General features: G+C 34.6%; 2 protein-coding genes across 5 annotated transcripts; both read left to right on the forward strand.

Annotated features, from left to right (window-relative positions):
- The first annotated feature begins 986 nt into the window (after positions 1-986).
- LOC6645522 (general transcription factor IIH subunit 2) lies at positions 987-2,536 on the forward strand. Its single transcript, XM_002068187.4, has 2 exons — positions 987-1,449; positions 1,510-2,536. Exons 1-2 carry the CDS (start codon positions 1,052-1,054, stop codon positions 2,474-2,476), a joined length of 1,365 nt encoding a protein of 454 aa, XP_002068223.3. The 5' UTR covers positions 987-1,051; the 3' UTR covers positions 2,477-2,536.
- Positions 2,537-12,133: 9,597 nt separating this feature from the next.
- LOC6645523 (cationic amino acid transporter 3) lies at positions 12,134-25,447 on the forward strand. Of its 4 annotated transcripts, XM_047011857.1 has the most exons (4): positions 12,134-12,194; positions 12,288-12,451; positions 23,224-23,842; positions 23,902-25,447. In XM_047011857.1, exons 3-4 carry the CDS (start codon positions 23,227-23,229, stop codon positions 25,113-25,115), a joined length of 1,830 nt encoding a protein of 609 aa, XP_046867813.1. In that variant the 5' UTR covers positions 12,134-12,194; positions 12,288-12,451; positions 23,224-23,226; the 3' UTR covers positions 25,116-25,447. The 4 variants fall into 4 exon arrangements, with proteins under 4 accessions (XP_046867813.1, XP_046867814.1, XP_002068224.1 ...); XM_047011858.1 differs by lacking the exon at positions 12,288-12,451 and having other exon boundaries at positions 12,140-12,194; XM_002068188.4 differs by lacking the exon at positions 12,134-12,194 and having other exon boundaries at positions 12,247-12,451.
- The last annotated feature ends 1,030 nt before the right edge of the window (positions 25,448-26,477 follow it).

The raw sequence follows: 26,477 nt of genomic DNA on the forward strand, positions 1-26,477 counted from the left end.
AATAAGTAGATTTCACACATATAGAGAGAAAGAGAGGGGGAGAGAGAGAGCGAGAGAGAGAGAAACCTCAGCTTATTTCTTAAAACATTAAACTGCCTGCCCTTAACCCTCATATTCTATGTTACAATTCACCACCCCAAAAGGTCATGTCTGATCTGATCGGATCTGATTTGATATGATGTGATCTGATGCTGATGTAGCTTGTGTTTTTTATTTTTCTTGTGTTCAATTTGCATATTGAGGGTCATGTTCATGAGGGGCAGAGCAAGGGGTTTGTCATGGGAACAAAGGACGCATTCTGAATTAAAGAATAGATGGAAATCAATATTTGAGGTAATTAATTAACAGCATCAACAATAAACCAACAGCGATCGCACTTAGCAATCAATTGATTGACAATTCAATATTATCGTCATATTGATTGTTTCATCTAATACTTAAAAACTATTTGAAATCTAAAATGCATTGATCTATGGGCAAAAAAATATGAAATTTCTATTACATAATTTAGGTAAAATAAAGTTTCCATTAAAAATTTTATTCATAAGCTAATGCTTTATTTTAAATTTTGAGCAAAAGTCACATCTGAAATTTCAGTTTATTCTTTCTTGAATGCTCCTTCATAATTTGTTCAGAAGAATCCAATATAGTTTTCAAATTTCGGCGCCTTTATGTTAAAAAAAAAATAGATCTGGCAACACTGCACAAGTATATAAAGCGCCCTCTACATGTGAAGATAAATGTCGGCACGCATCGACTCCAAGGTTGCATGTTCGACTGTTTTGTTGGACTCCTTTGCTCGAGTTCGACTCCTTTACCTGATGTTGGTACTTTTTTTCACGATTTTTACTTTTTTGTTCGAAGTTGGGGACTCTTGCATGAACTGCACTCTTTTGTTGCATGTTGGATGCTTCCATCGATATATCGACTTCGAAAAATGCCCACCGATTTATCGCACTCAATTTATCGATAATATCGATGGTGCTATCGATGGTTTTCCCAGCTCTACCGCTGCCGGTGTTTGTTTTATTTATAAAAGTTCAATTTCGACATGGAAGAAGATGACCAAAAAGAATACCGTTGGGAAACTGGCTATGAGAAGACATGGGAGGCCATCAAGGAGGACGACGATGGCATGCTGGATGGCGCCATTGCTGACATTATACAAAAGGCGAAACGCCAAAGGCAGCTCGAGAAGACCAAACAAAATCGCCTTGGTATGATGAGGCACGTTTTCCTAGTCATAGATTGCTCCGAGTCCATGAGTGTCCCAGATCTGAAGCCCACACGTTTGCGTTGCACTCTCAAGCTGCTGGAAATCTTCATTGATGAGTTCTTCGATCAGAATCCCATCAGCCAGCTGGGCATTATAGCCCTTAAGGCTAAGCGGGCGGAGAAAATCACAGAACTGACTGGCACCTCGCGTGTTCATCTTAAGGCTCTTGAGAGGTGAGTCTATAAAATTCCGATTCGGATGTATAATGGCATTTTGGTTTATCCTCTTTGTAGCCTAGCAAATGTTGTGCTGACTAGCGAACCATCACTACAGAATGGCTTGGATATGGCTCTGAAGACGCTCAAAGTGGTGCCATCGCATGCTTCGCGAGAGATTGTCATCATAATGGGCTCCCTGACCACCTGTGACCCGGTGGACATCAACTTAACCATTAATGAACTGAAAAAGGAGGGCATACGCTGCTCCGTCATATCATTGTCGGCGGAAATCCATGTGGCCCGCTATCTGGCCAAAGAGACAATGGGCTCATATGGCGCCGTACTGGATGATGCCCATTTTCGGGATCAATTGCTCTCGCAAGTAGATCCTCCACCCGCTGCCAAGACACAACACAATTCCCTCATTCGCATGGGCTTTCCGCATAGCACGAGCAACGAGGCGGATGGCAAAGATGCACCCCTGTCCATGTGCATGTGCCATATCGAGAATGTGGACGAGCCCAGCGAGCTAAGCACAACGGGTCACTATTGCCCGCAATGCCATAGCAAATACTGTGAACTGCCAGTGGAATGCCAATCGTGCGATCTCACATTGGTATCTGCTCCCCATTTGGCGCGCTCCTATCATCATATATTTCCGGTGCCAAATTTCGAAGAGATGCCCCACGATCAGCTGCCAGGTCCAACGGAATGCTTCTCCTGTGCCAAGCTTCTTGCTACGGTGGCCGACAAGACTGTATACAAATGCATCCATTGTGGGGAGGTCTTCTGCCTCGATTGTGATATATTCATACACGAAACCCTGCATGCCTGTGTCGGTTGTAATAGCACCCATGGGGTGGCTGGTCTGGTTTATCAGGCCCAGCAGCAGCAGCAAGGCACCAGCAAAGATGGCGAAACGCAGGCACATCAACAGCAGCAGCAACAACAACAACAACAACAACAACAGCAGCAACAACAACAACAAATGGATGAATCTGCATCACCACCCACCACAAAGCGGCGTCAATTTAACATGTAACATTACAAGAAAAACAAAAACATTTCTTAATAAAAAAAAAACACTCTTAAACTTGAATCACATTCAAAAATACTCTTTGTGTTGAAATAGAATCATATACGCTTCAAAAAACCACGAAAGATTTTTACACTCATTAAGCCAACTTTTTAAGTTTTCAAGAATAAAATCGATAAATCAATTTGAAGGGAGTCCGATCAGAAAGTCGAAACATTTTGCTTTCAATAAGTTGAATCTAAAATGTTTTATTTTTTAGAAATTGCAACAAATTTCGAAATATGAACTAAGCAATTTACTACTATTACGATCGGTTGCTCCTTAGAATCAATAGCGCACATATAAATTGCCCTCTAAAGAATGCATTAGGCATTAACTAAATAATAAACGAATCAAAGAATAAAGGAAATTTGGGAAAGATCCTCGATGTAAACTATCTTTGTGTAAATGTGTAAAACATTTGTTTAACACACAAATGTATTTGAATGAACACTTTTGCTGCATATTGCATACTTTAGGGAACAATTTTCTTCCATTTTGCTTGTCGTTTACTTGTAACACACTACAAGAAACTCAAAACAATAGTACTTCATATATTCAAATTAGATTCGGTTGATGAGGGCAGTTAATTTGTGCTTTTAGCTTTTTTAATAAAATTTGTTTATAATGCAGTGGGAGGAGTAGGTCATGGCAAAAAATGGTCACGATTCTGGGGAGTTGAGTTATCTGATATTGAAAAGAAAATAATCATTTTAATCTTTATGAATCATTTTATAAAAACCCACCTTTTTCGGTTTTCTTGGATCAGAATTGACACAGTTTTTTCGTAGTTTTTTTGAAAAGGTTTCAACTTTGAAGTATAGGATTTTCTATTGATTAGTAATATTTATTAGTATTTAATTATTACACTTGAAAATGAAAATTCAAGACTCGATTTAAATGGCTCTTAGAAAATAGGTATTAACCCAGGAATGTCATTAAGGCCATTCCAGGCACTCTTTAATTGCCATTTTTCATATTTTCCCACATTAGGAAAATTGTGAAATATTCCGCCTGGGGAAAGTATAATTTCCCTCTCCTTAGATGTGGTCCTTATGTACATATTTAAGAAGTCACTGCTAACCATAATTAAATATAAATATAAACTCAATATGTTCTTATTTTATCTTTAGTATAGGATATATCTACCTGCTTGAAAACTATCAATCTAACCGACTATGGCCATCGGCTTCAACGATACCTACAATCTACTATCCACGTTAGATTTGTTTGGATTTTATTTTTGTACTTTAATTATGATTGAATCTTCGGCTTGCTAGTTGTGTCTTACTTAAGTTTGTATTCTTGGTTGGGAGCGTGTTTTTAGAAGCTTTTTAAAAAGAGGATCACAGAAAACTGAAAGAGTTATTGTTTCTTTTTTTAATTAAGAACAAATTAAAGTTAAAAACTCTCAATTTTTGTTTGGTACGAGGAGCTCTGCCTCCAAAGTAAACTTAAAACCAGAGTGCCGGGGCTAACTTCGACCGCGTCAAAGTTTGTATAGCCTTGTAACTTTTTTGGTAACTTTTTCCTTACCTATAGCCATCAAAGTGGAAAAACGTTTAAGCTAAAAGGGCTAATGTGTCCGAAAGAACGGCCTACAATCTTAGCATAGGAAATAACGAAGATACTGATCAAAGTCACTGTTTTCCACCGATCGTTCCTATGGGAGCTATATGATATAGCTACCCGATCCTTATCAAATTTGGCACAGTCATTAACAGATATAATAAACTAACAAATGTTTAATTTGAAAGCAATCGCGTCAAAAGTAACGAAGTTATTGACAAAAGTCACTGTTTTCGAAAGATCGTTCCTATGGGAGCTATATGATATAGTCACCCGATCTTGATCAAATAGGTGTAATAAACTAACAAATATTAAATTTCATGACAATAGTTTAGAAAATAACAAAGTTATTGAGAAAAGTCACTGTTCATGACTTTGACGTTTGTATGGGAGCTATATGATATGGTGGTCCGATCTAGCTGAATCCGAAATATACAACCCCTGCAGTATATACAAGCCTACATGCTAAATTTCAACTCTGTAGCTCTAACAGTCTAGGAGTTTGCGTTGATGCAGACGGACGCACAGACGGACGGACATGGCTATATGAATTCCTCTTGTCATGCTGATCAAGAATATATATACTTTATATAGTCGGAGATGCTTCCTTCTGACCAAAATTAATATACCCAATTTTGCAAGGGTATAAAAAAAGGTATCCTGCTGGCGGCAAAGATGATTCGGAGCAGGATCGTTTGAAATTTAAATTTAAGCCGGCGTTAGATTTAGCATAGATGTAATTTTGGTCCCGATCTTAATCATAATTTTAGGAATTTTTTCGACAAAATAGTGGCAGTTAAAAAATAAAAATCAGTTTTTGGCCTTGTATTTTTTTGTTTAATTTTAAAAATAATAGCCAAAAAATCAAAAAAATCGTAAAATTATGATTGAGGGATCAGAACTATGACTATTCTGCGTCGATCGGTTAGGAATAACGAGCTGTATCCTTGCCTTGGCCTCACATGACGATAACATTGCCTCACAAATCCGAGATTATTTTGAATTTTAAGACGATATTCTCAATAGTCTATAGACTAACAAACAAAAAATCGAAACAACAATTTCCCAACCAATAAATTATACTAGGATGTGCCATGTCGACTCTAGCTTGTTTTACGTATATTTATGCCGCTGAAGCCTTCGAGATTCTTTCAGATCTTCTTGATCAATCGATAAAACAAATAAACCAATAATTTTCCCAATGCTTTTCAACTGATGTCAGGTTTGACTTGTTTTAGAACCTTTTTTATGCTTACTAATTATGATTGTTTTTTTGTAGTAAGTTCTGTGTGTTGTTTCTGTTTTTTTTTTCCAGCCCCCACCAAATAATTATTGTGGCTATTGTTGTTGTTGTTGTTGCTGCTGCCTGTCACAGTTAATTTTTTTCTATGCCAACTTGGCGGACTTTTGTCTGTTGCTGCTGCTGATCGTTCACGAGAGTTCGTTCATTCATCGCCAACATTCATAGCTTTCGGTCCGTTGAGTTTTTGTGTGTGCGTTAAAAAATTTTGCCATTTTTTTGTTGTTTTTTTTTTTAACTTGTGCTCTCGAGGTGCTACTACAGGTGGTTTTACGATATATATATAGCAGATACGTATGAGTGTGCGTTGGTGTGTGAATTTTCAAGTGCGTGCCTGGAGAGTTTAGAGTTTATTGTTTCATATTTTGAAGTCATCGCAGGTAGGTTGAGGTTGTCTATACTATATATATATATATGTATATGTATGTATGCATGTACATATAAGAATCATAAAAATCCAAAGCTAAGTCAATGGCACTGCTTTAAACTAGTAGCAAACTGGTTTTAGCTAAATTAAACCCTTTATGATATTCCAAATGTTCTCGGTTGTTTTTTCTCGTTGTTGTCGGTTCAATAATTAAGATTTGTCAAATTATATTTAAAATTAATGATGTCTAGACTAGCATAGATGGGACTAGACTAGACTAGACTAGACTAGAAACTGGAATTGGAAAGGGATGAGTGACTCGATCGTTTTATGCTCTGACTTCCTTGATGCCTTGTTTCTATCTTTCTTTCTTTGGCCAACCTTGAACCAATTCATCATTAAGTAGATCGCGTAACTAGCATGCACATTCATTAAGTGCATTCTAAATTAGACCGATCTCTGTCTGACTGACTGACTGACTGAATGAATGACAAAATAGTCGGAGCAACAAATCTGAATCGTCTGACCAGTTAATTACCTAGTATGAAAAGAAAAGATGCATTTCCGCATCGAGCCCCACAAATTTTCGCCAATTTCGTTTCGGTGTGTGAAAGTGCAAATGAATTAGTTAATATCACGTGTATTATATATGTATGTATACTAAATATATATCTTATATATAAATCAACAGACAATTGAAAGTAATTAACAACATTCTGATTCGGAGTCGAGTCTGCTAATTGAGGAATTCGTGGGCTTGTTCCTGCCAAAATTGCTTGTATTCCGGTTTTTTTTGCTGTTTTGGGTGAAAATGAATGCAGCCAAAAATTTTCATTAGCTTCGCCTTTTCTATACTTGCCGCCCCCTGCTCCACCTCCCCCCTAAGGCGTTAAGAAGAAACTAACACACAAAATTTGGCCGTAATAATAATTTATGCTGAAAAAGGACCAAAAATTGTTGAATAGAATAAAGGGGGTAGGTAGGGCCAATCGGGATAATAGAAAAGGAAGAGGCCATACACTTGAAGGGTGGCGCCGACTCAGCTCGACTTTGATGCTGGCAAAAGTTTTGTGTGCGGCTAATCACTTGTTAAGTTATTTGTTTGAGGCATATTTGAGGCTACCAAGGAGTTGGGGAGAAAACGGAGGACTGGCTGGCTGGCTGGTTGGTTGGTTGGTTGCCTCCTAATATGATGGAGGCATAGACGGAACGGAGACGGATGCGGATGCCATTGATTGTTGCTGCCTTTTGGCTTGTTAGCTGGTCTATGATAAAGTTATTTGCATTGTATAGAGGAAGTTTTTGGGCCAAAATTGTTGTTATGCATATTAAAGTGGTTGATTTGTAATCAGTCATTAAAATTTAATTTCAAAATAAATTATACAGCCATCTTAGAAGTACGCATAATATTACAAATACACACAAATATATATTTCTATATATGTATAAAGCGATATCAATGAATGTGACCTAAACCGGTTTCAATTTCAATAACCAGTTCATATGACCGCTTGTTTCAATATCAATAAAGTGACAGAAACTGATTTGCCAGTAATGTATATATAACTATATATTATAGGTGCATATATTAACTGCAAAATCGGGCATACAATTACATGTATGTATTTGTTTTTTAGTTTCAACTCATAAAAAAAAACCTTGCTAATATAGATTGAATCAAAAGCTAAAAGATTGAATTCACGAGGGTTCTGGACATATGGTAAACCGATTTTTGGCACATTTTTCAAGCTGAACATAAAATTATTCTAGAGGATGGTCATTATTGACCTTTTTAGGCTTAAAATTGTAACTGTATTTAATGTATTCACAAAGTATTAATGTATTTAAAATGTAGTTTTACATGAAAACATGAAATTCATTTGATTTAAACAAGGTAAATTCCAATGTTAAATCGAATCTGTCAAATCAATAAAATTCTGCATTGGACTTGGCTACAGAAATGGCAATTAATACAGGTGTTATTGCCCGTAATTTGCAAAAATAATGCAAACAACGGTCCAAGAAATATCGAAGACTGCATTTTTGATCATCTAGTGGTTATCGTGACCATCCGTAACGAAATTCGGGGACATTTTCCGATTTTATTCACCTATTTTGCTTGATTCACAATGTATTTTGAAAAATTTATGAACCTTTAAGTGATAAAATCTCAAGAAAGAACAAGGCCTTTATTACATCATCAGACATTTGATTTTGAAGTTTCAAAATTCCTCGAAAGATCACGTCACATTTTTAGTGTTTTGTCGGAAAATTGAATTGCTGAGGGACAGAAACATCAGTAGTTTAGTCGGCTTGGCCATGTGTTTCATTTCATATGGTTGAAAAAAAACGTGTAGATTCAGATATTGATATATTATTAAGAAACATTGAGAAGGAAAAGTTTGCAGTGAAACCTAAACTTAACGTGTTTAAAGTTGAAAGTGTTGTCAAAGTAACTTGAATGGTAAGTTGATGACTATTGTTTAACAAATTACAAACTAAAAAGGAGTTAACGCCTTGAGAAGTAAAGTATAAAGATTAATTATTGATAAAATGCAAATACTCTTCTCTGGATAGGGTAAACAAAACAGGTGACAGGCGTTAAAGGAGCAGCTTGAATTAGCATTTTCGGCCAGAGCTCTCGTGTGCCACGCTCTGATTATGGGTTATCGTATTATTTTTACCTCTCCAATATGTTAAATTGAATTTAAATTTAACTGCAGGAAAAAAAGTGGCGTTGAAAATGCAATTTTATCGTTTTCATATTTCGTAAATTCTTCAATTAGTGACTTTGCGAACGATTTTTGAAAGAGAAATCGTGATATCGAACACGAATACATAAATGGAATATATATTGGCTCTTTTGTGGTGCAACACAAAAATAAAATTAAAACCAGATAACAAAAATATATTTAAATAATTAGATAGTATTATAATTTAATTATGTATAGATTGTACAAATTAAATAAGCTGATTTCTCATCTTTTTTGTACGTTTTTGTTTGCTGGCTACAAAAGAGAAAAACCGCAAAAAAACAAAAACCAAAAAAAAAAAAGGCAAACAAATATAACATTTTTATATATGATCAACAATAAAAAAATGTATAAAGTCGACAGAAGTAAACAATAAAAACAGACGGCAGGCAAATAACTTCCGGCAAAATTCAAATTGAAATTGAAATTGATAATCCTCTTTTCCTTCACCCATTTACTGTCCGTTCTCTCAAACGCCCCCCTCCGACCCACCCACCAATTAGTGAGAGGAAAAAAATAAAAAACACCTCTTTGAAATTATATTAATATTTGAAAATGTGTGCGAACAAGTTTGTTAATTATTATTGGTTAATTGTTAATTTGCAATGTGAAAACTCAGGGGAGAAAATGCAAATCCAATGAAGAGCTATGAAATACTTGCACTCCTCTGTCTCTGTCTCACTCTCTCTCTCTATCTCTTTTGCATCTATTAGTTGCAAATTGCAGTATGATTTTATGGCAGTCATGGTAGATCGGTGGATTGCAATGGGGAAGGGTGTGGGGGGTGGGTGGAGGTTGGAGGCTTGCGGCAAATTACTCAAGTTAAAGTTGAAAGCTAAAGTTAGTTACTTTTTGTTGTTTTTTTAATTGCAGCTGGCACGTGATAACCTTAACCCGTTTACCTTCAGTACTTATGTATATTTAGATGTTCATATAAAATTCCCCTCACGGCATTTAGTGGTTCCTATACACAGATGCAGTGAGAGTCGCCACTATGCGGCATTAGTGCAAGGTTGTTCCCACTAACGGAATTGAAATCAGGGGAATATGTAAAACTAAACACGTTTTCTGCATATGATAAACGATAAATAATATGAAAAAGTCACCTCAACTTACACATACCTACATATACATATGTATAAATGCAATAATGTCAGATTCCTAGAACTGAAATTGTGTCATCGTAGAACTTTTGTATACAGTTATAGTCGCACTCATTATTAAATGAGTTGAATCATAGGTATGTAGCAGCAAGTCCCAAAGACTATGAACTAACAAAAGATCATCATTACAAAATATATATGTACATACGTAAGAGATATGTATGTACATATATCTCAGGCGACTATATGTGTGATCGTGACTAATCATAGAACAATTATAATCAAATATCTACCCCTTAATCATCATATAAATAAGATTATCAGTTCAATTACATTGCTAAATATGAATAATAGAATCAAGCCTTATTTTATATCTTATATCATGATTATGTCTATATTAGAGAGCTGCATGAATGATAGAAAAATCAATTTGAGTTAACAACATTCAAAACCAAATGAATGAATTGAATGACTTTGAAAATCAACTTCAAGTAAAGTCGCACAACATTCAAACGGACAAAGAGTTGCTATGATTCGAATGCATTTGAATCCCAATTCTGATTTTAGTAGTTATTTGTATTGTATATTTTTGAACTATAGGTGATTACTATAGATCCATCGTGTATATAATGGATTAGAGAATATTATTTTTTATAATATAATCGTGGCAACTAGGAATCTAATTTAGAAAAATTAGATTTTACAAGATTTGTCCCAAATTGTTCGATCCAAAACTGCGCACTAAAGTTTTTGGTGTATAGCATATTTTAATTTTAATAGCCCTCATTTCGCAATTATATCCTCTACATTTTTGATGAAAATAATTAGTTGTTGTTGCTTTGAAACATTTCAATAAAAATGAGACAATTCGAATAATTCAAATGATTCGAGTGCCTTAGTACATTTCGATGCTTTAACACTCAATTCATTGCCTTTCATTAAACAGAGTTACGCATTTTTAGAGATTTGATAAGTACTAACTCACACTCATTCATTTCTTTGTGTAGTTATCAAATGAATAAGTCATTTGAATTCAATTCGAATGGATTCATTTGACTTTGATTTTTCTCTGGTTTCTGGTTTTTTTTTACAAATGTAATATATTTCGAAGACCGTCGGAGTCTTCTTTAATTTCAATTTATTACTTTCAAGATATTTTCAGTGCAGCTTTCCGAAATGGTGCCCTGTGATTTTGCAATGCTATCGGCATTTGTGAAACTATCTGTTAAGTAGTATTATTTTACAGACAGCCTTTTTCAACACTATGGAATACATTTTTTAGTCAACACTGCTGAAGACCTTATCTTCTACCCAACACTGATCTGTCAAAATTTTTGGTATAAATATCAGTATTTTGCGGCACAATTGTTTAGTTGAACTCAATCTCCCGAGACAACCACAACTAACTTTCTTTTTTCCTTATTCCTTTTTATTCGAGCTATTTGTATTAAATTTTCATTTAATGCCAATTAAATCGGCATTAAAGGCATCATATTATCCACGGCATTGCATCTTTACCATCTCCGCGATTGTATGTTTCCTTTTTCGAGTTTTTGCTATTCAAACTATTTAAGATTGGAATTCTATGCTAATCAAATGGGCATGTAAAGACATAATTTTAAAGAAATTTGTTCACTTTTTGCCGGATAGTTGTTCTTTTTTGTTGGAAACTATTTGTTGTTTCTATTTAAATGTGAAGATGTTTTTTAATTGTTTCTCCTTTGCTTAGCTGCAGTATTGTTCCTCGTTTCAGTGGACGATCAATCCGGTTCTCAATTCGAGCTATCATATCCTACATATCAACATCTTGCCACCTGGTTTTACCTACATATGTGACAAGTTGAATGGACATGCGAATTGCTTGTCGGACGATACAGTGCAAACTCATACAAATTCGTAACTCTTTTGTTTTTACAAGCATTCATGAATGATTAGTTCAATAAATACATACATATGTCAAAATATAACGTCATGTTACAAGAAGTCACAAAGCGGCTAAATATACTGTCAAAATGTGCTTATGTGGAGATACTTTTAAATTTTCGTTCTCTTTACTTATTTTACTTTTTAAGTTTTCCTTTCGTGTTTTGTCGACATACTTCAAAACCTTGTTTATCCAGCTTTATGCTTCTAAAAAATATTTGTAAATGATCAAATATTTCTATAAAGTTTTTAGGGTCAAATAAATTGATTGTAACTAAAACATATATTTTATTGGAATTCTTTCTGAAGAGGAACCACAAACTTTGTGGTTCAATTTCACAAAAACCCTTGACTATCTATATATTAAGATCTGGCAACCTTTATTGAAACTGTAACTCTCTTTGGTTTCTATTTCTTTTGTCCACTTCCACTTGACTCTTGTCTTCTCTTTTGATAGTCTTTCTCTCGACTTTCTTGGCAAATATATTTGACGCAGTTTTTTTTTTTTACCCCGTGTGCTTTGCTTAACTTTGCCTTGCAGCTTTTGTTTTATTTTCATACGTTAAAATTTTTTCTTTACTTCTTTTTATTGTTGTTGATTTTTTTTTTTTAATATTCGGTTTTCGTTCTTGTTTTATTGTTTAAACATTTAGCGTATGACGAAACGTTTGTATGTACATTATATTTTTTGTTTTTTCGTTTGTTTTTTTTTTTCAACAATTTTACATGTATTTATTGGGTTTTGTTTGCTGATTTCATCAAGTCTCGAGACATAAAACGTATAAAATCAAAGTGATTGTGTCTTACGGGAAATATTTGAAGTCAAGTGCCATCAAGTGAAGGACACAAAAAACGAAAAAAACGAAAAAAAAAACGGTTCCATACATTAAACGAGAAGCACATAAATCATTAGAATATTAAAAGAAGGTTTGTGTTTGTTTTTTGTTTTGTTTAACCGGTTCAGTGATATACATAGATATATAATTTTGTATAATTAACCGTTTTCAAGTGTTGTGTTTGCTTCACGCTTTTCGCACACTTTAAGTATCATAGAATAATGACGTCATAGATGTTGAAGTTGTGATATATATTTCTCTGATGAGTATTATGGCTAACATTCAGACAAAAGAAATCTATTCATTTGATTGGTTTTTTGGGCCATTAATATAATTTTAAGAAATAGCTTAAAATAATTTTAAATTTTCTCAAGTCCTGTAAATATCTATTGTACATTATCAGGTATTTTTATACCCTTCCTGAGGGTATTATAAAATTGGTCAGATGTTTGTAACGCACAGAAGGAGACGTTTCCGACCCCATAAAGTATATATATTCTTGATCAGCATAAAAAGCTGAGTCGATATGGCCATGTCCGTCTGTCCGTCCGTCCGTCTGTGTTAATCAACTTCACGCCGCCATCTTAAGAGCTTTCGGGATGAAACTTAATATTTGAGCTACTCATAGCCAGGAGCAGATAAAGTATGAAAATTGTCAGGATCGGATCACTATATCATATAGCTCTAGAGGAAAAATTTTCATAAAAATTGGAGTATCCCCATGAAATTTACTAATATATTAATTTACCTATAATTCCCCCCTCATCAAAACAGCTTAAAGATGTGTGTTCTTTTCACTTCCTTTCTTGCCGTTTTGGTTTATCGCAAAAATAGTTATTCTAAATCAAGTTCTAAAATAATTATTTTCGAGGTTTTTATTATGTTATCACACTTAAAACGAGTTTTTTGAAGTACAAAAAAGATTTATAACTTTATATCATACAATAACTTAATTTTTTAATATTAATATTTTTCATTGATAAAAATAAAACAATTTGGGGCGAAAATGTTTTGAAATCAGGAAGACATGAGATCATATATATATATATTTTTATCAAATCGCTAGAAATTTATTTTAACAAAGTGAGTTTAATTGTTTTTCTTAATTTTCAATTTATTTTTGTTCTTTTGGGGTAAGGGATAAGGATCTGGGCATAGCAGGGGCTAAATACTTCCTTCAAAAAAAGTTAAGAAGAGAAAGTTGGGCCCAAAACAAAGTCTCTGTGGCGGAGGCACAAGTAAAGAGATAATGAAAAATCTGTTTCCAATTCGCAATTTGCAATTACCACGTACAATGTATTAGAAGATCGAGACTTTCCAGTAACACATTTTCGTCTTAATGATAGATACTGAATATGGTTATTCTAATACAATGGCAAAAAAACACAGGATGAGAAGATCATATAACAATTTCGTCCTTATTTCTTTGAGTGGGAGTGTATAGTCTAACAATAAGAAAGAAATCTTTCCCCTCCAAGTGTTTTATGAGGGGTGGTGAAAGGGTTTTTGGTTTTTTTTCGGCGCCAAATGTATGTATGTGTAATTCCCGCAACTCGTGGATTTGATTTACTACATGCAGGCGATTTATAGAAGAAGAAAAAAAAAAGAAATAACTAGTGTTATCACTTCAAGGCGGCACACTCTAGAATTGATAAGCCATAATGCTGTGTTCAGGTATTGAAAGTAAAAATCACTTGGTAACTGAACCTTTTTTTTTTCTTGTGGTCATGGATTAAATGTAGGAAGCAGCAATAGAACAAAAGAAGTGGGGGAAAATAAAAAAAAGATTGAAATCAAAATCTATATAATTTGTTAATACTTGAACAACATTTCTGGGGAAAGCAACAACAATGCTCTTTAAATGACGAAGGTCCGACAATGATGATGATGATGATGATAAGACGACGCGCGGACTAATATAATAAAATTTTACCCCGTGGGAAAGATCATAATCGTGCAATAATATCTTATCAAGTATAACACATAAACAAAAACTTGACTCGTGACGCCTATGATTGCGGTTAATACAATGTAAATGCTGATAGGCACTTGTCAAAGATATTTTAAATGGGGTAATGGACAGATATCAGGGATATCGTCAAGGAAAGTCTATGTATATGGCAGTAGTTATGAACTTACCTGCTTCTGATTTGTGATTTCTTTAAGGCGGAGGCCAACTCATTCCATTTCAGTTGTCAGAATTTTCCCATTTACATAATTAGCTCGCTTGAGTAACCCTCGCAACTGGCTTGTGCCTTTTTTTCTTTTTGTTTGCGAATTTGTTTAAGAGAAGTCCTTCCTTCTTCTCCATGTATATGTATGTGTATGTGTACTTACCCCTTCGCAAGCACTCCCATGGAACGCGCGGCTTCAAAGTCACAAACAATTTGCAAGCCGCACTGAGCACTCAACAAGCCGCATTAAAATACAAACCATTGTTATATGTATGTAGAAGAAGAACCCTCTCACCGCCACTCCCTTCCTCATCCTCATGCTCATCCTCCCCTCTCGCTTTCCCGCATTCAATCTTAATATGGTGACGCAAACGCGTCTACTGCTCCCGGGCTCCATCATCATCATCATCATCGTCATCATCAATGCTACCGCGGCAAGCAATTCCCCACCTGACAGACGTCAGTTAATGAAAAATTGTTAATAACGTAAAGTATGCAAAAAACATTCTACTTTAACCAAATTGAAACTTTACGAGAGCTACAAAACAATCAACATTAAAAAACACAAAAAAAATGAATAAGAAAGAACATTAAAAAAATCACAACCCAAAACCAAAATGGACAAAACGAGAAGTAAATCTAAAAGGTTTAGTTGTTAACTGGCTGGTTCACATGGCTTAAACACTGGACAACAAAAGTAAAGTTAATTACAAGATTGCAATCTTGGAAAAGAACTACTACAACTAAATTACAATTCCCAACTATAGAAAATAATAATCAATTGTGCCCTAGAGGGATTAATTTAATAGACTTGATGAGAACATTTTTAATTTTAATTAATTAATAAATATATAAAAACATTGTTAAATAACCGATTAGTGTTGTGACTTACTGATTCACTTGACTCAGTTGTTCAGTGACTTACTAGTTCACCGACTCACTTATTTCATTTTTATCAAACTAAATCTAGATAAGTAAATGAATTGTGTCACGTGTAAGTGTGAGTGTGCAAAATGAGTGAAGTGAATGGTGAGTGAGTGAACGAATGGGCATTTTCACTAAACTTGTTCTTTTTGACTCATTCATTTGCTCATTCAGTGACTTATTTGCTCACTGACTAGGTGGCTCAGTTCACTGACTCAACTGTTCGTTTTTTCCCACACTAAAGTACATGAACTAGCCACTTAAACAAATGAGTTATGAAAAAACAAATTTTCTTGTAATTTTTTCAGTAACCCTTTCTAATTTTTGATTAAAAGAATAGCTAAATACCAAATCATTTGAGTGAGTGAATAATTTAACTTTTTAATAGGAGAACACTTTAATATATTACTATACTATAAGTAGACTATAAGACTATAAGAGCTTGTCAGGGAGAAAGAATAAAGTCAGCTAAGAACTGAACAAGAGAATAAATTACAAAATAAGTGAACAAATGAGTGGTTGGGTGTTCACTCATTAAAAAGTGATTCAGTGAACTAGTTCATCAAACTAAATCATTGGCCCAACCGTATAACCGTTACCAATTCAATTTGGTATTTCAGTGCCTATGAAACTGAAAAATTTATGAAAATATGAAATGAATTTTTGAGCGACGAATCTTTTAGCTTTAAAATTCTTTTGAAATCGATTACAAATAATAATATTCACTTAGGGTCTACTTAAGTGAATTATGACCAGTTGACCAATTTTGTAGAATAGTGTAAAGGTCTTTGTATGCACGTTGTTTTTTTGTAAGGGTTATGTAATAGGTTCAGTGACTTTTAGTAATTAAAATGGCGACTTGTGTTATCCAAAAGTAATTCAATTTAACATTTCACAATTAGACCGTGATCAATTTCCTTTTTATACCTATAGCATCTCATCATAAATATATGTATGTATAAATATATATAGAGACATATGTAGATAGTAAGTATTTTACGAGAGGGAGACCTTAGATAAGTTTGCAGATAATGTGAATACTATAAGTAGCAAAAAAAAAAAAAATTAACGAAGTACTTACTTCTTTCTTGCTATCAAGTGGGGCCACCTCACGAGTCTGGGGCCAACATGAAAATTATCGGCTTATCTTCCTTTAACTTGAAGCATTGCCATATGGATGAAGGGGCCTACTTTAATTGCATCAGATATTAGACGTATGAAAAATTATATAGCCCCATACGCTCCATAGGCAGAGGCCGACTTTGCACTAAGCCAACGCATGTCGTTTTTTTTTTCTATTTTTTTTTTTTTTGCAAGGAATTTCTCAAGTGATTAAACTTTGCTTGTCTGGCCGAGAATAGAAATAGAATATACTCTTAAACACTTATCTGCATATAATTCATAAAAACCACCAATTGAACTACATTCAAGACACACAATCTTATATACATACATATATTTTTATGATCCGCACTCATGTCGGCCGCAATAGAAGAGCCAATAAATAAAAGGTGGAGAGAGCACCAAAGTTAAACGGATGCCAATGAGACAGAAATGAAGTCATATGAAATATATTTACGACCCATACTTGTAATAATAATAAAAATTAGAAAAATGTTTGAACCTGTGGTAATTATCGCTAAGAAACATGATAGGACGACGAGGGGGAACCCCCGCTCAATGTTCATTGTGGGGATACATTGCGTATCCTTAGTTGCTCTTATCATTTTTCTGTTAATATCTTCATGGGAAATCATAAATTCCAAGCTGTGTACAGTTCAATTGGTGCGAAATCGTAAATTCAAATGCAAATACACAATATCGATGATGATGACTTTGGCTCATAAATTTCAATCGGCCACAACAACAACAACATCGACACATACTTCCCACATATGTATTTACACATGTATATTGAACCCCCGATATTGATACATGTACTATATAGTTAATATGTGTACATTTTGTACCACATTTGTCTATGGTACAACTAACTAAATATTATTGTTATACCCTAACCACTAAGCAAACATTGAGTAATTGACAACATTGAATGCAGTCGAAACTAAGTGGAACCGAAAGTGATTTGAATTCGATATTTCGATGATTACATTTACGTTCTATATAGTCTAATTTGATTCTTTAAGTTTCATTTGCATATGGTAAGGGTATTTAAAGTTCTTTAGGATGAGGCTGGCTAGTTTTTGTTTTTTTTTTTTTTTTTCTTGGTTTATCTGTCTAACATACATTAATCTATAATGACAACACAACACAGACACATACATAGATAGACGAAGAGACAGATTGACAGACGGACAGACAGTCAGAGGCAGACGCAGACAGACACCTTGTGAAAAGGTGTGAAAACTTAAATTGGTTTCGAGAGTGTGTTGTGTGGTGGAAAGGTGGCAATCAGTAGATTAAATATTTAGAAATAATCAAGCATTAAATTAGTCGGCTTAATCGATAGCTCAATCGATCTATGGCCAATGTGACGTCACAATCATTTAGCCAACTGACGTCAAAAAGACCATCTTCGGCAGCAGCGACAACAACAATAAAATTTTTGATCTGAATTGCTATTTGATTGGGTGTTAATCAAAGTCCAAATAAAACCTTTGCCGAGAAATCAATGAGCCATGCCTGTGTGTGTGTGTGTGTGTGTTTAGGTGGCTATGTGTAATCGCAGGTGTCGCATTACAATTTCAATTTCATTTTGGATTTGGTTTCGGAAAATAACTAGGCCTACTTAACTATATCAAATAAGAGTGACAAAGCCAGTGAGAGAACGAGAGAGAAAGAGTTGGATAGATAGATGGTTAGAGAGACGACAGTCCACAAAACTCGCTTTGGCAATGTATATATTTTATTTTATTTTTTTTTTTTTACACCGACTTGCGGGCCACATCGTGATTTGTTTTTCAAGTTTGGCTCTGCATTCGAGAATTTTTTTTCATTTGCTTTTTTTTTATAAATTTTCTGTTTTATTTTTGGGCAAAGTCATTGATCTTGCTCGAGGCTGAGGCTGAACTTTGAATTTGTTGATTTTGGCCCGGTCAGGCAATTTAATTTGTCCCAAAGAGTCGTTAGTGGCCTAGTCGCAATGGTAGATGTGAAGAGGAAGAAGGGTAAGGGGAAGGGGAAGAAGGAGGAGGAATGCCATGGTTTAAGCCAGAATTGGAGTTAAACTTAATGGAAAATTTCCATGACTGATTCTTTTTCTCTGCTCTTTTTAAGTGAAATTTCATGTTACACTGACAGAAAAAAATGGTAAAACCATTAAATTGGTAATTATCTATTTGCAAACCTTTTAAACTAGTTTTTAAATTGGTAAATACAAATTTTAATTTCCATTTATCGTAACTTGGTAAACTCAAATTTGAGTTCTTACAAGTATTTTCTTCAAGTGTATTACATGATATACGATCAATGATCATCTATAATAAATAAAATTAATACTTTTACGATTTTTCATGGCAAGAGTGGGTCAAGGTTTTCTTTACTCGATATATATATATAAAAGAATTTTGTTTACATTTTCATTACATTTGACGAATCAATAATACAGGGAAAAAATATGTTAAGTTGTTGCCCAAATCGTTTCCAGTTAACGAACGTGTCTGAATGCCTCAAAGCCAAATGCATTGGTTATCAGAAGACTCCACGCTCTTAATAGTATGTAGACGACGGGTTACAACAAGTGGGCTGTAAAATCACCCACCTAACATTGATATTTATATATGTAGGTACATATATACCCACATGTAGGTGGGGGCCTCCATGTGAGACTACAACTAATCAATGGCACGAGCTTGTCATCATTTTAGAAAGAAAGATAGCGAGAGTAAAAATGTTAGACAGAGCAAGAGAGAGTGAGAGAGGGAGTGAGATGGTGTCCATGTGACGTCAGAGAGGTCGTCGTCGCTAAAGAAGTGGGAGTTGGATTAACTAATGCAAAAAAACCCTAATCAAATCCCTTCACATAGAAAGATATCTCTCTCTCATATATATATATATATATACACATACCGCACTGAAATCGGTTTGAACCGGAAATCCAAAACGATGTCGATGTTAGTGTTGTGTTGTGTTGCTTTCGTTAAGAAAAAGTTGTTAACAATTTGCCGCTGTTGCTGTTGTTTTTGTTGTTGTTGTTGGCAAAAAAACAAAAACAGAAAAGAAAAATAAAGCTTTAAGCGTTCCACTGCCAACAGACGCACGATCAGAACGACTTTGGAGCGCTACGCGCGCGGTCGATGATATTGAGCAGCGCTTTCAGTTAAAACTTAAAACCGATTCCGATATCCAAGAAGAGTCTACCAACCAACATTCGGTTAACAATAACTAATTTGTACAAGTGAAAAACCATCTCAAAAAACAAAACGTATGTGTGCTAATCCAAAAAGAAAAAAAAAAAAAAGTAATAACACTAAACAAAACGAATCTAAAGGGATCTTAAGGGATTCCAAAGGATCACAAAAAAAAAAAACAGCAGATAGCTTGGCTAAAAAAAAAAACACAACAACAAAAGATAGAGGAGACGACAGACAGGGCGAATAAGAAGAAAAATAAGCTTAAAAACAGCCAGTCAAATAATTTCTTGTCTAAACCCAAAGCAAAGAGAATAATTATAAATGTGTTCGTTTTGTCTAAACTCTAAAGTAAAGAGAATAATGATAAATGTTCCGTCTAAAACCTTAAGTAAAGAGAATAATTATAAATTTTCTGCCTAACACCTTTAATTAAACCGAAAAGCAAAGAGAATAATTATAAAACTTAATGGCCTACGGCTCATAAAATTGTGCAATTTACAATCTACAAAATGGTGAAATGTACCAAGTTTTCTTTTTCTTCTTCTTTTCAGTTAGTCTTTCTTTTTTTTTTTGTGTGTGTGTGTGTGTGTGTGTGTTACTCATGTTATTTTTCGTTTTTTTTTTTTTATGACAAAGAACAGTTTAAAAATAATAAAAAGAGAAAAATTATCAAAATATGATGAAATGTCATGCAACTATGGCATGAAAGATTCGCATTAGTTTAACTAGATTTAGCCATAGTTTTTGTTTAAATTATTATTATTATTATTACTTTTTTTTTTTATTCTTCATCATTTCGTTTTCGCCACACCTTCAGCAGAGTTGGCACTATCGATATTGATTGCAATTACTTAAGTGCGACAACAACTCGACAAGATATTGAAAAATGTTGTCTATAAACTTTGAGCTGAGATTAGATTATCGTATTGGGCATTGATGTATGTGAAATGCTTCAAATTGACATCATCTATTTTCTTTCTTTCTAATAATAATAATCTGCACTTCCTCTATCATTATCAAACGTTTATGGTCTTCCCCTTTTAACAAAAAGGTGCTTTTTTAGGCGAAATACGTATACTCTAGTAAAATATTGGAAAGGTATGGTTTTTTTTTTTGCGCTATTATTGCAAGAGATTCATAAAATCTATAACTATTTTTTATGAATCTTAAAGTTTGCTTTAAAAGTTAAAGGATATTAGTGAAGTAAGGCAGGACTCTTTAGGGCATCCGAGGGAATCCTTCCTCTCCCCTATGTTTGTTACTTTTAATTAAAAATTTAGAACTTGTTTAACGACATTATAAATCAAATTTTAGAATTGTTGACTATATTTAACAATAACAGAATAGTTTCTGCCCCTCCCCTCCTTTCGTTGTTCGCATAACAAAAGTTTATTGCTAAATCAAAAGGAAAGAAAAGACATAAAAAATCAATAACAATAAACCTCACAACACACAACAAACAAATGACAATTCGGTCATAATATTTCATTCAGTATTAATTAAGTCATAAATCTGGAAAATATGCATATTCTCTAAGCCATAGAGAGAAGAGTGTTGTCTACTTCTAAAATTGGCCAAACAAAGGTCATGCCAAACGAAATCATCTTAGACTATGACCTCGATCTAACTGGATATGTGCATAGTTGAAAATTGATTTCATTAATTAAATAAAATGATGGATATATTAGCCAAACAGTTAGCTGACCTTGTCGTTGATGATTTCAAGTAAAATATATAGATGTGTGTGTGTGTGTGTGTGTGCGTGTGTGTGTGTTCCCAAAAATGGTTAGAAACGCTGCTGCAACCTTCATTAATCGTCTGATTGATAAGGGGGCAACAGGTTTTAGGTTTTCATGTACAAATAAGATATGACAGAAACCAAAAACTAGCTTATTGACGATATATTAATAGGTATTTATATATACATAGATATATTTATTCAATGTCAGTGTATATATTCTTTTGACTCTCGGACAACATATATACATAAATCTGGATCACTTCAATTGTGTGTTACCCTTGCAATTACAGTTAATTCGAGTGTTAAGTCCAAGTGGGTTAATCTACCTAACTACAAGAATATAAGAATAAAAACAACAACAACAACAACATAAAAATGCGTTTATTGATAAGATAAGAGATATATGTATGTATATATGTATGTGTAGTAAGTTGGCGCGTGGGGGCTAGCTATTGAGAGGCTTATCGATGTTTATCTACAAAATAACTAAGTATATTCGAAATGTGTCAAAGTAGTAGTAGGCACATTGTAAATTCTGACATGGGGACTAATAAACGAAAAATAAAAAAAATATAAAATTGTTAATTTGATTAGCAATTTTATAAAGACCTCGGTCATGAAGCATATTGTAAATAACTTCTTGCTAAATATGACATTTTATAACTGATATGCCAGTTTAAAATTTCCCATCATCATTGCCACCAATCACATTCAAATTATATTAATCATTTAAATTTCTCAATCTCGTTTCAATATATTTATGTTCTCTTCTGTTTTGCTGTCATTCAGTTCAAAGTTAATGCACTTCACATGCCGCCACCATCAAGTTCAACAACTAAGTAAACAGCACTGAAAGTAAAACTCTAACAAGCTTTTGGCGCCATATACATATATGTACATATATTATATATCTACCTATACAAATATATATATATATATAAATAATATATTACAACCCGTTGTGGTTCGATGACCGAATCTCGTTGAGACTTCAATTCATCATTAATCCAAAAAACATATCTAGTATACTTAGAAGCTCTGAAAAGCATGCAAAAGACCAATCTACAATGATATATAGATATCTAATCAATATCTAATTATTAATTTTACTTAATTATACTTAGGAATAATATATTTAATAATCAACTGTAAGTACTAAAAGGCTTTGAAGACGGCAAATATGAGTTTCTCTTTACTTTTGGTTTAATTTGAAAAGTGAAATTGTTGGTTTTGAAAAGAGATAATTGTTTCATAATAATTGTAAAGGACAATTAAGGACATTAAGGACAATTTCTAATTGTTTTAATAAATAGTTTAGTATAAAGCATTTTCAGTGCATATCATAAATGATTTTGTTAAAACAAAGATCAATTGCAGATTGCAACAAAACAGCAAATAGAATTCTGTTTATTTAGTTGATTTTCGTAGTTGGCTTTGTTTTTTCCATTTTGTTTTCTTAGCCGTGTTTGGCCTTGCCAATGCCAATGAGAATGCTGTATACAATTTGTGTGTGTTCATTACCACAAAAGAATGTTGTTGAGCTCAAGTGAGTCTTGGTTGACATAGTCGTGACTGTTGTTGCCGGTTGTTTATCGCTAGACTTTGGGGCATACATTGGAAGATTAGATATGCTATCATTTAAGAAATACAAATTTTGGTTGTTCTAAATTTACATATTTGTCGTTTTGTTTGCTTCTGTTTCTATTTGAAGGCGATGTCAAAAGTGTGGAACTCATTAACCCGCCGCAGGACGGACGATGTCAACGAGGGTGAATCGCAATTGGCTCGTGTCCTCAATCTATTTGATCTGACCGCATTGGGAGTGGGCAGCACCTTGGGTCTGGGTGTCTATGTGTTGGCCGGTCAGGTGGCCTATGATATTGCCGGACCGGCTGTAACAATATCCTTTCTAATTGCGGCCATTGCATCGGCCTTTGCTGGCATCTGTTATGCTGAATTTGCCGCTCGTGTACCAAAGGCTGGAAGTGCTTATGTCTATAGTTATGTGACAATTGGTGAATTTGTGGCCTTTACCATTGGCTGGAATTTGATATTGGAATATGTTATCGGCACAGCATCCGTATCCCGTGGTCTGAGTGGCTATTTTGATTCTCTTATTAATAACAGCATGTCGCGTTCTCTTAATGAATCGATGCACATTGATGTGAGTTTCCTGGGTGACTATCCGGATTTTCTATCCTTTGGCATGATATTGCTATTGGCCGCATTGCTGGCATTTGGAGCCAAAGAGTCAAGTTTTCTCAATAATATCTTCACTTTGGTCAATTTGGTGACCATTGGCATTGTTCTTGTCACTGGAGCCATGAATGGTAAGCATGATATAGTTGAAAAAAATATTCGATTCTTATCATGTTCTTGTAATTTTTAGCCAATGCTGATAACTGGCGTATTCCGGCTGACCAGGTACCCGAAGGATTCGGTACTGGCGGATTTATGCCTTTCGGTATTGCCGGTGTTATGGCCGGTGCGGCGAAATGTTTTTTCGGTTTTGTGGGATTCGATTGCATTGCCACTACTGGCGAGGAGGCAATCAATCCAAAGCGTAATATACCGCTGGCCATTGTCATCTCATTGATAATTATATTTTTGGCCTATTTTGGTGTCTCGACGGTATTGACCATGATGTTGCCATATTTTCTTCAAAACAAGGATGCCCCATTCCCACATGCCTTTGATGAAGTTGGCTGGTATACCATCAAATGGATTGTCACCATTGGCGCTGTATTTGCCTTGTGTACAAGTCTCTTGGGTGCCATGTTCCCATTGCCACGTATTCTCTATGCTATGGGCAAGGATGGCATATTGTTCAAACGTCTGTCCAAGGTTCATCCATATACGCAAACGCCTCTTTTGGCCACCATTGTGTCGGGAATATTTGCAGCAATTATGGCATTGCTTTTCAATTTGGATCAATTGGTCGACATGATGTCAATTGGCACTCTCTTGGCCTACACCATAGTGGCGATTTGTGTTCTAGTGTTGCGCTATCAAGATGAAGATATGACCCGTGAGGTTACCGTGAAGGCACCCAATGTATTCCGTCAATTGTACAATGGCAACTCATACAGGGAGCCCACCGCCATGACCTCGTCCATAACGAAAATTGGCATTGTCGTGTTTGCGGTAATGTGTCTGGTATGGTGTTCCTGTGCCAAAGCCCTGGAAATTAGCAGCACCGGGGGCATTGTCTCACTTAGCCTGGTGGGTGTCGTTTTGATACTTATTTGCATTGTGATTGGCATGCAACCGGTGTCCAGCATTGAGCTCACATTCAAGGTGCCATTGGTGCCATTTGTGCCATGTCTCAGTGTCTTTGTCAATTTGTATTTGATGTTCCAATTGGATTTGTTTACCTGGATACGTTTTCTTATTTGGATATTTATCGGTTATGTCATCTATTTCACCTACGGTGTGCGTAACTCCACACAAATACAGCGCTCTCGAAATCATGCCGACGCATCTGCCACGGCCATGCAGCAGCAGCATGAGAATCGCGCCTTTGAGCCGGACTGGAAGCCACAATCGGAGAATGGCATGGGCCGTGAATTACCGCCAGCCTATGAATATTCTGAGAAACTTTAAGTATTATATCAAATGAGAGACCAAGCGACCTCTCCCCACCCCAAGCAACCCCCTTTACTAACCACCACCACCCCCCTTACACTTTTAGTCCAGCTAAAATCTTTGACATTCAGCTAGTTTGTGTTTGTGAGAGAGATGAATAGATTGCGTATTAAAAATTAAATGGTTCCGATGCCAGAACCATTATTTTTATACGCCCCCCCTATCCGCCCCAAGAAACCAAAAGAAAAACATGAAAACTCCCCCCCTCCCCCCACAATATTTTCATTCTTTTATTTACCTAAATAACTACTTTAAACTATGTTTCATAATTTTCAATTTTCAATTTTGTTTTTTTTTTTTTTTATTTTTTTATTTGTTGTTATACCCAATCTACAAGTGTGTACATACATACATATATACATATATATATATATCTATAAATCAATGATTTCGATGATTTTACATATTATGTTGCTTCCTTTACCTTAACTTTCCTCATTTTCCCCCGATTTTGTTGTGATATTTGTAAATACACTTATATGTATGTATATAGAATTTTATTGATCGCATATTTGTATATTTTGTCACAATTTATTTGTATAATATCTTATAATGTCATAGAGTTTTATAATAATGATAATAATAATAATAATAATAATATCTGTACAATCATAAGAAACATTTTAGTATTAGTGCCTCCCCCCCCTCCTTTAAAGTAATCCCTACAACATTTAGTCAATAAGTTTTCCCATATAAACGAATTTTCCCCTATATGCTTTCCCTCATTATGAAAATTGGTTGTTTTTTTTTTTTTGTTTTTAATAAAAATCAAATGTTGTAAAATGCATTTTTATTTTAATTGATAGATCAAGTCAGGACAGGCCGAAAACTTTTCAAGGAATCTTCAGAGAAGAAAAAGAAAATTAAAATAATACAAAACTCGAAAATTTGAAAATCTCAGGGCCAAGTTCTATGAGAACTGCAGGAACTTAATTTCGTTTCATATCCAGTTTGCCATTCAGCTTAGTTAAGTGGCAAATAAGCAGCATCCTTGCCCCTCAGCTTAGTTCCCAACAACAAAACGAGCTATATAAAATCACTTTCACAGTGATGCCAAATGGAAAACAGCTAGATTCAGCTAGAAAGAAACAGCTTTATTGCTATAAGAATAAGTTGTAGACTACAATAGTTTATGACTTTGTGTGAGGAGGAAAGATGGGCAGAAATAGGATCGAGAGACTTACTCTCTCTCTCTCATAAACATAAGAAATGGCTAAGTTCTGTTGGAGAAAATGGCTAGCAAATGAGTTTTATGAGTTTGATTGAAACTAGAAATGGAGTGTCACTTAAACTGACCAAAATAACTTGTGTAACAGAAAG

This window comes from Drosophila willistoni (genome assembly GCF_018902025.1).
Source record: "Drosophila willistoni isolate 14030-0811.24 chromosome XR unlocalized genomic scaffold, UCI_dwil_1.1 Seg143, whole genome shotgun sequence".
NCBI classification, from domain to species: Eukaryota; Metazoa; Arthropoda; class Insecta; order Diptera; family Drosophilidae; genus Drosophila; species Drosophila willistoni.

Coding starts and splice junctions, on each gene's coding strand:
- LOC6645523 (XM_047011857.1), top strand. CDS start 23,227: ATGTCAAAAGTGTGGAACTCATTAACCCGCCGCAGGACGGACGATGTC. Junction 23,843..23,901: donor TGTCACTGGAGCCATGAATG/GTAAGCATGATA, acceptor TGTAATTTTTAG/CCAATGCTGATAACTGGCGT.
- LOC6645522 (XM_002068187.4), top strand. CDS start 1,052: ATGGAAGAAGATGACCAAAAAGAATACCGTTGGGAAACTGGCTATGAG. Junction 1,450..1,509: donor CATCTTAAGGCTCTTGAGAG/GTGAGTCTATAA, acceptor TCCTCTTTGTAG/CCTAGCAAATGTTGTGCTGA.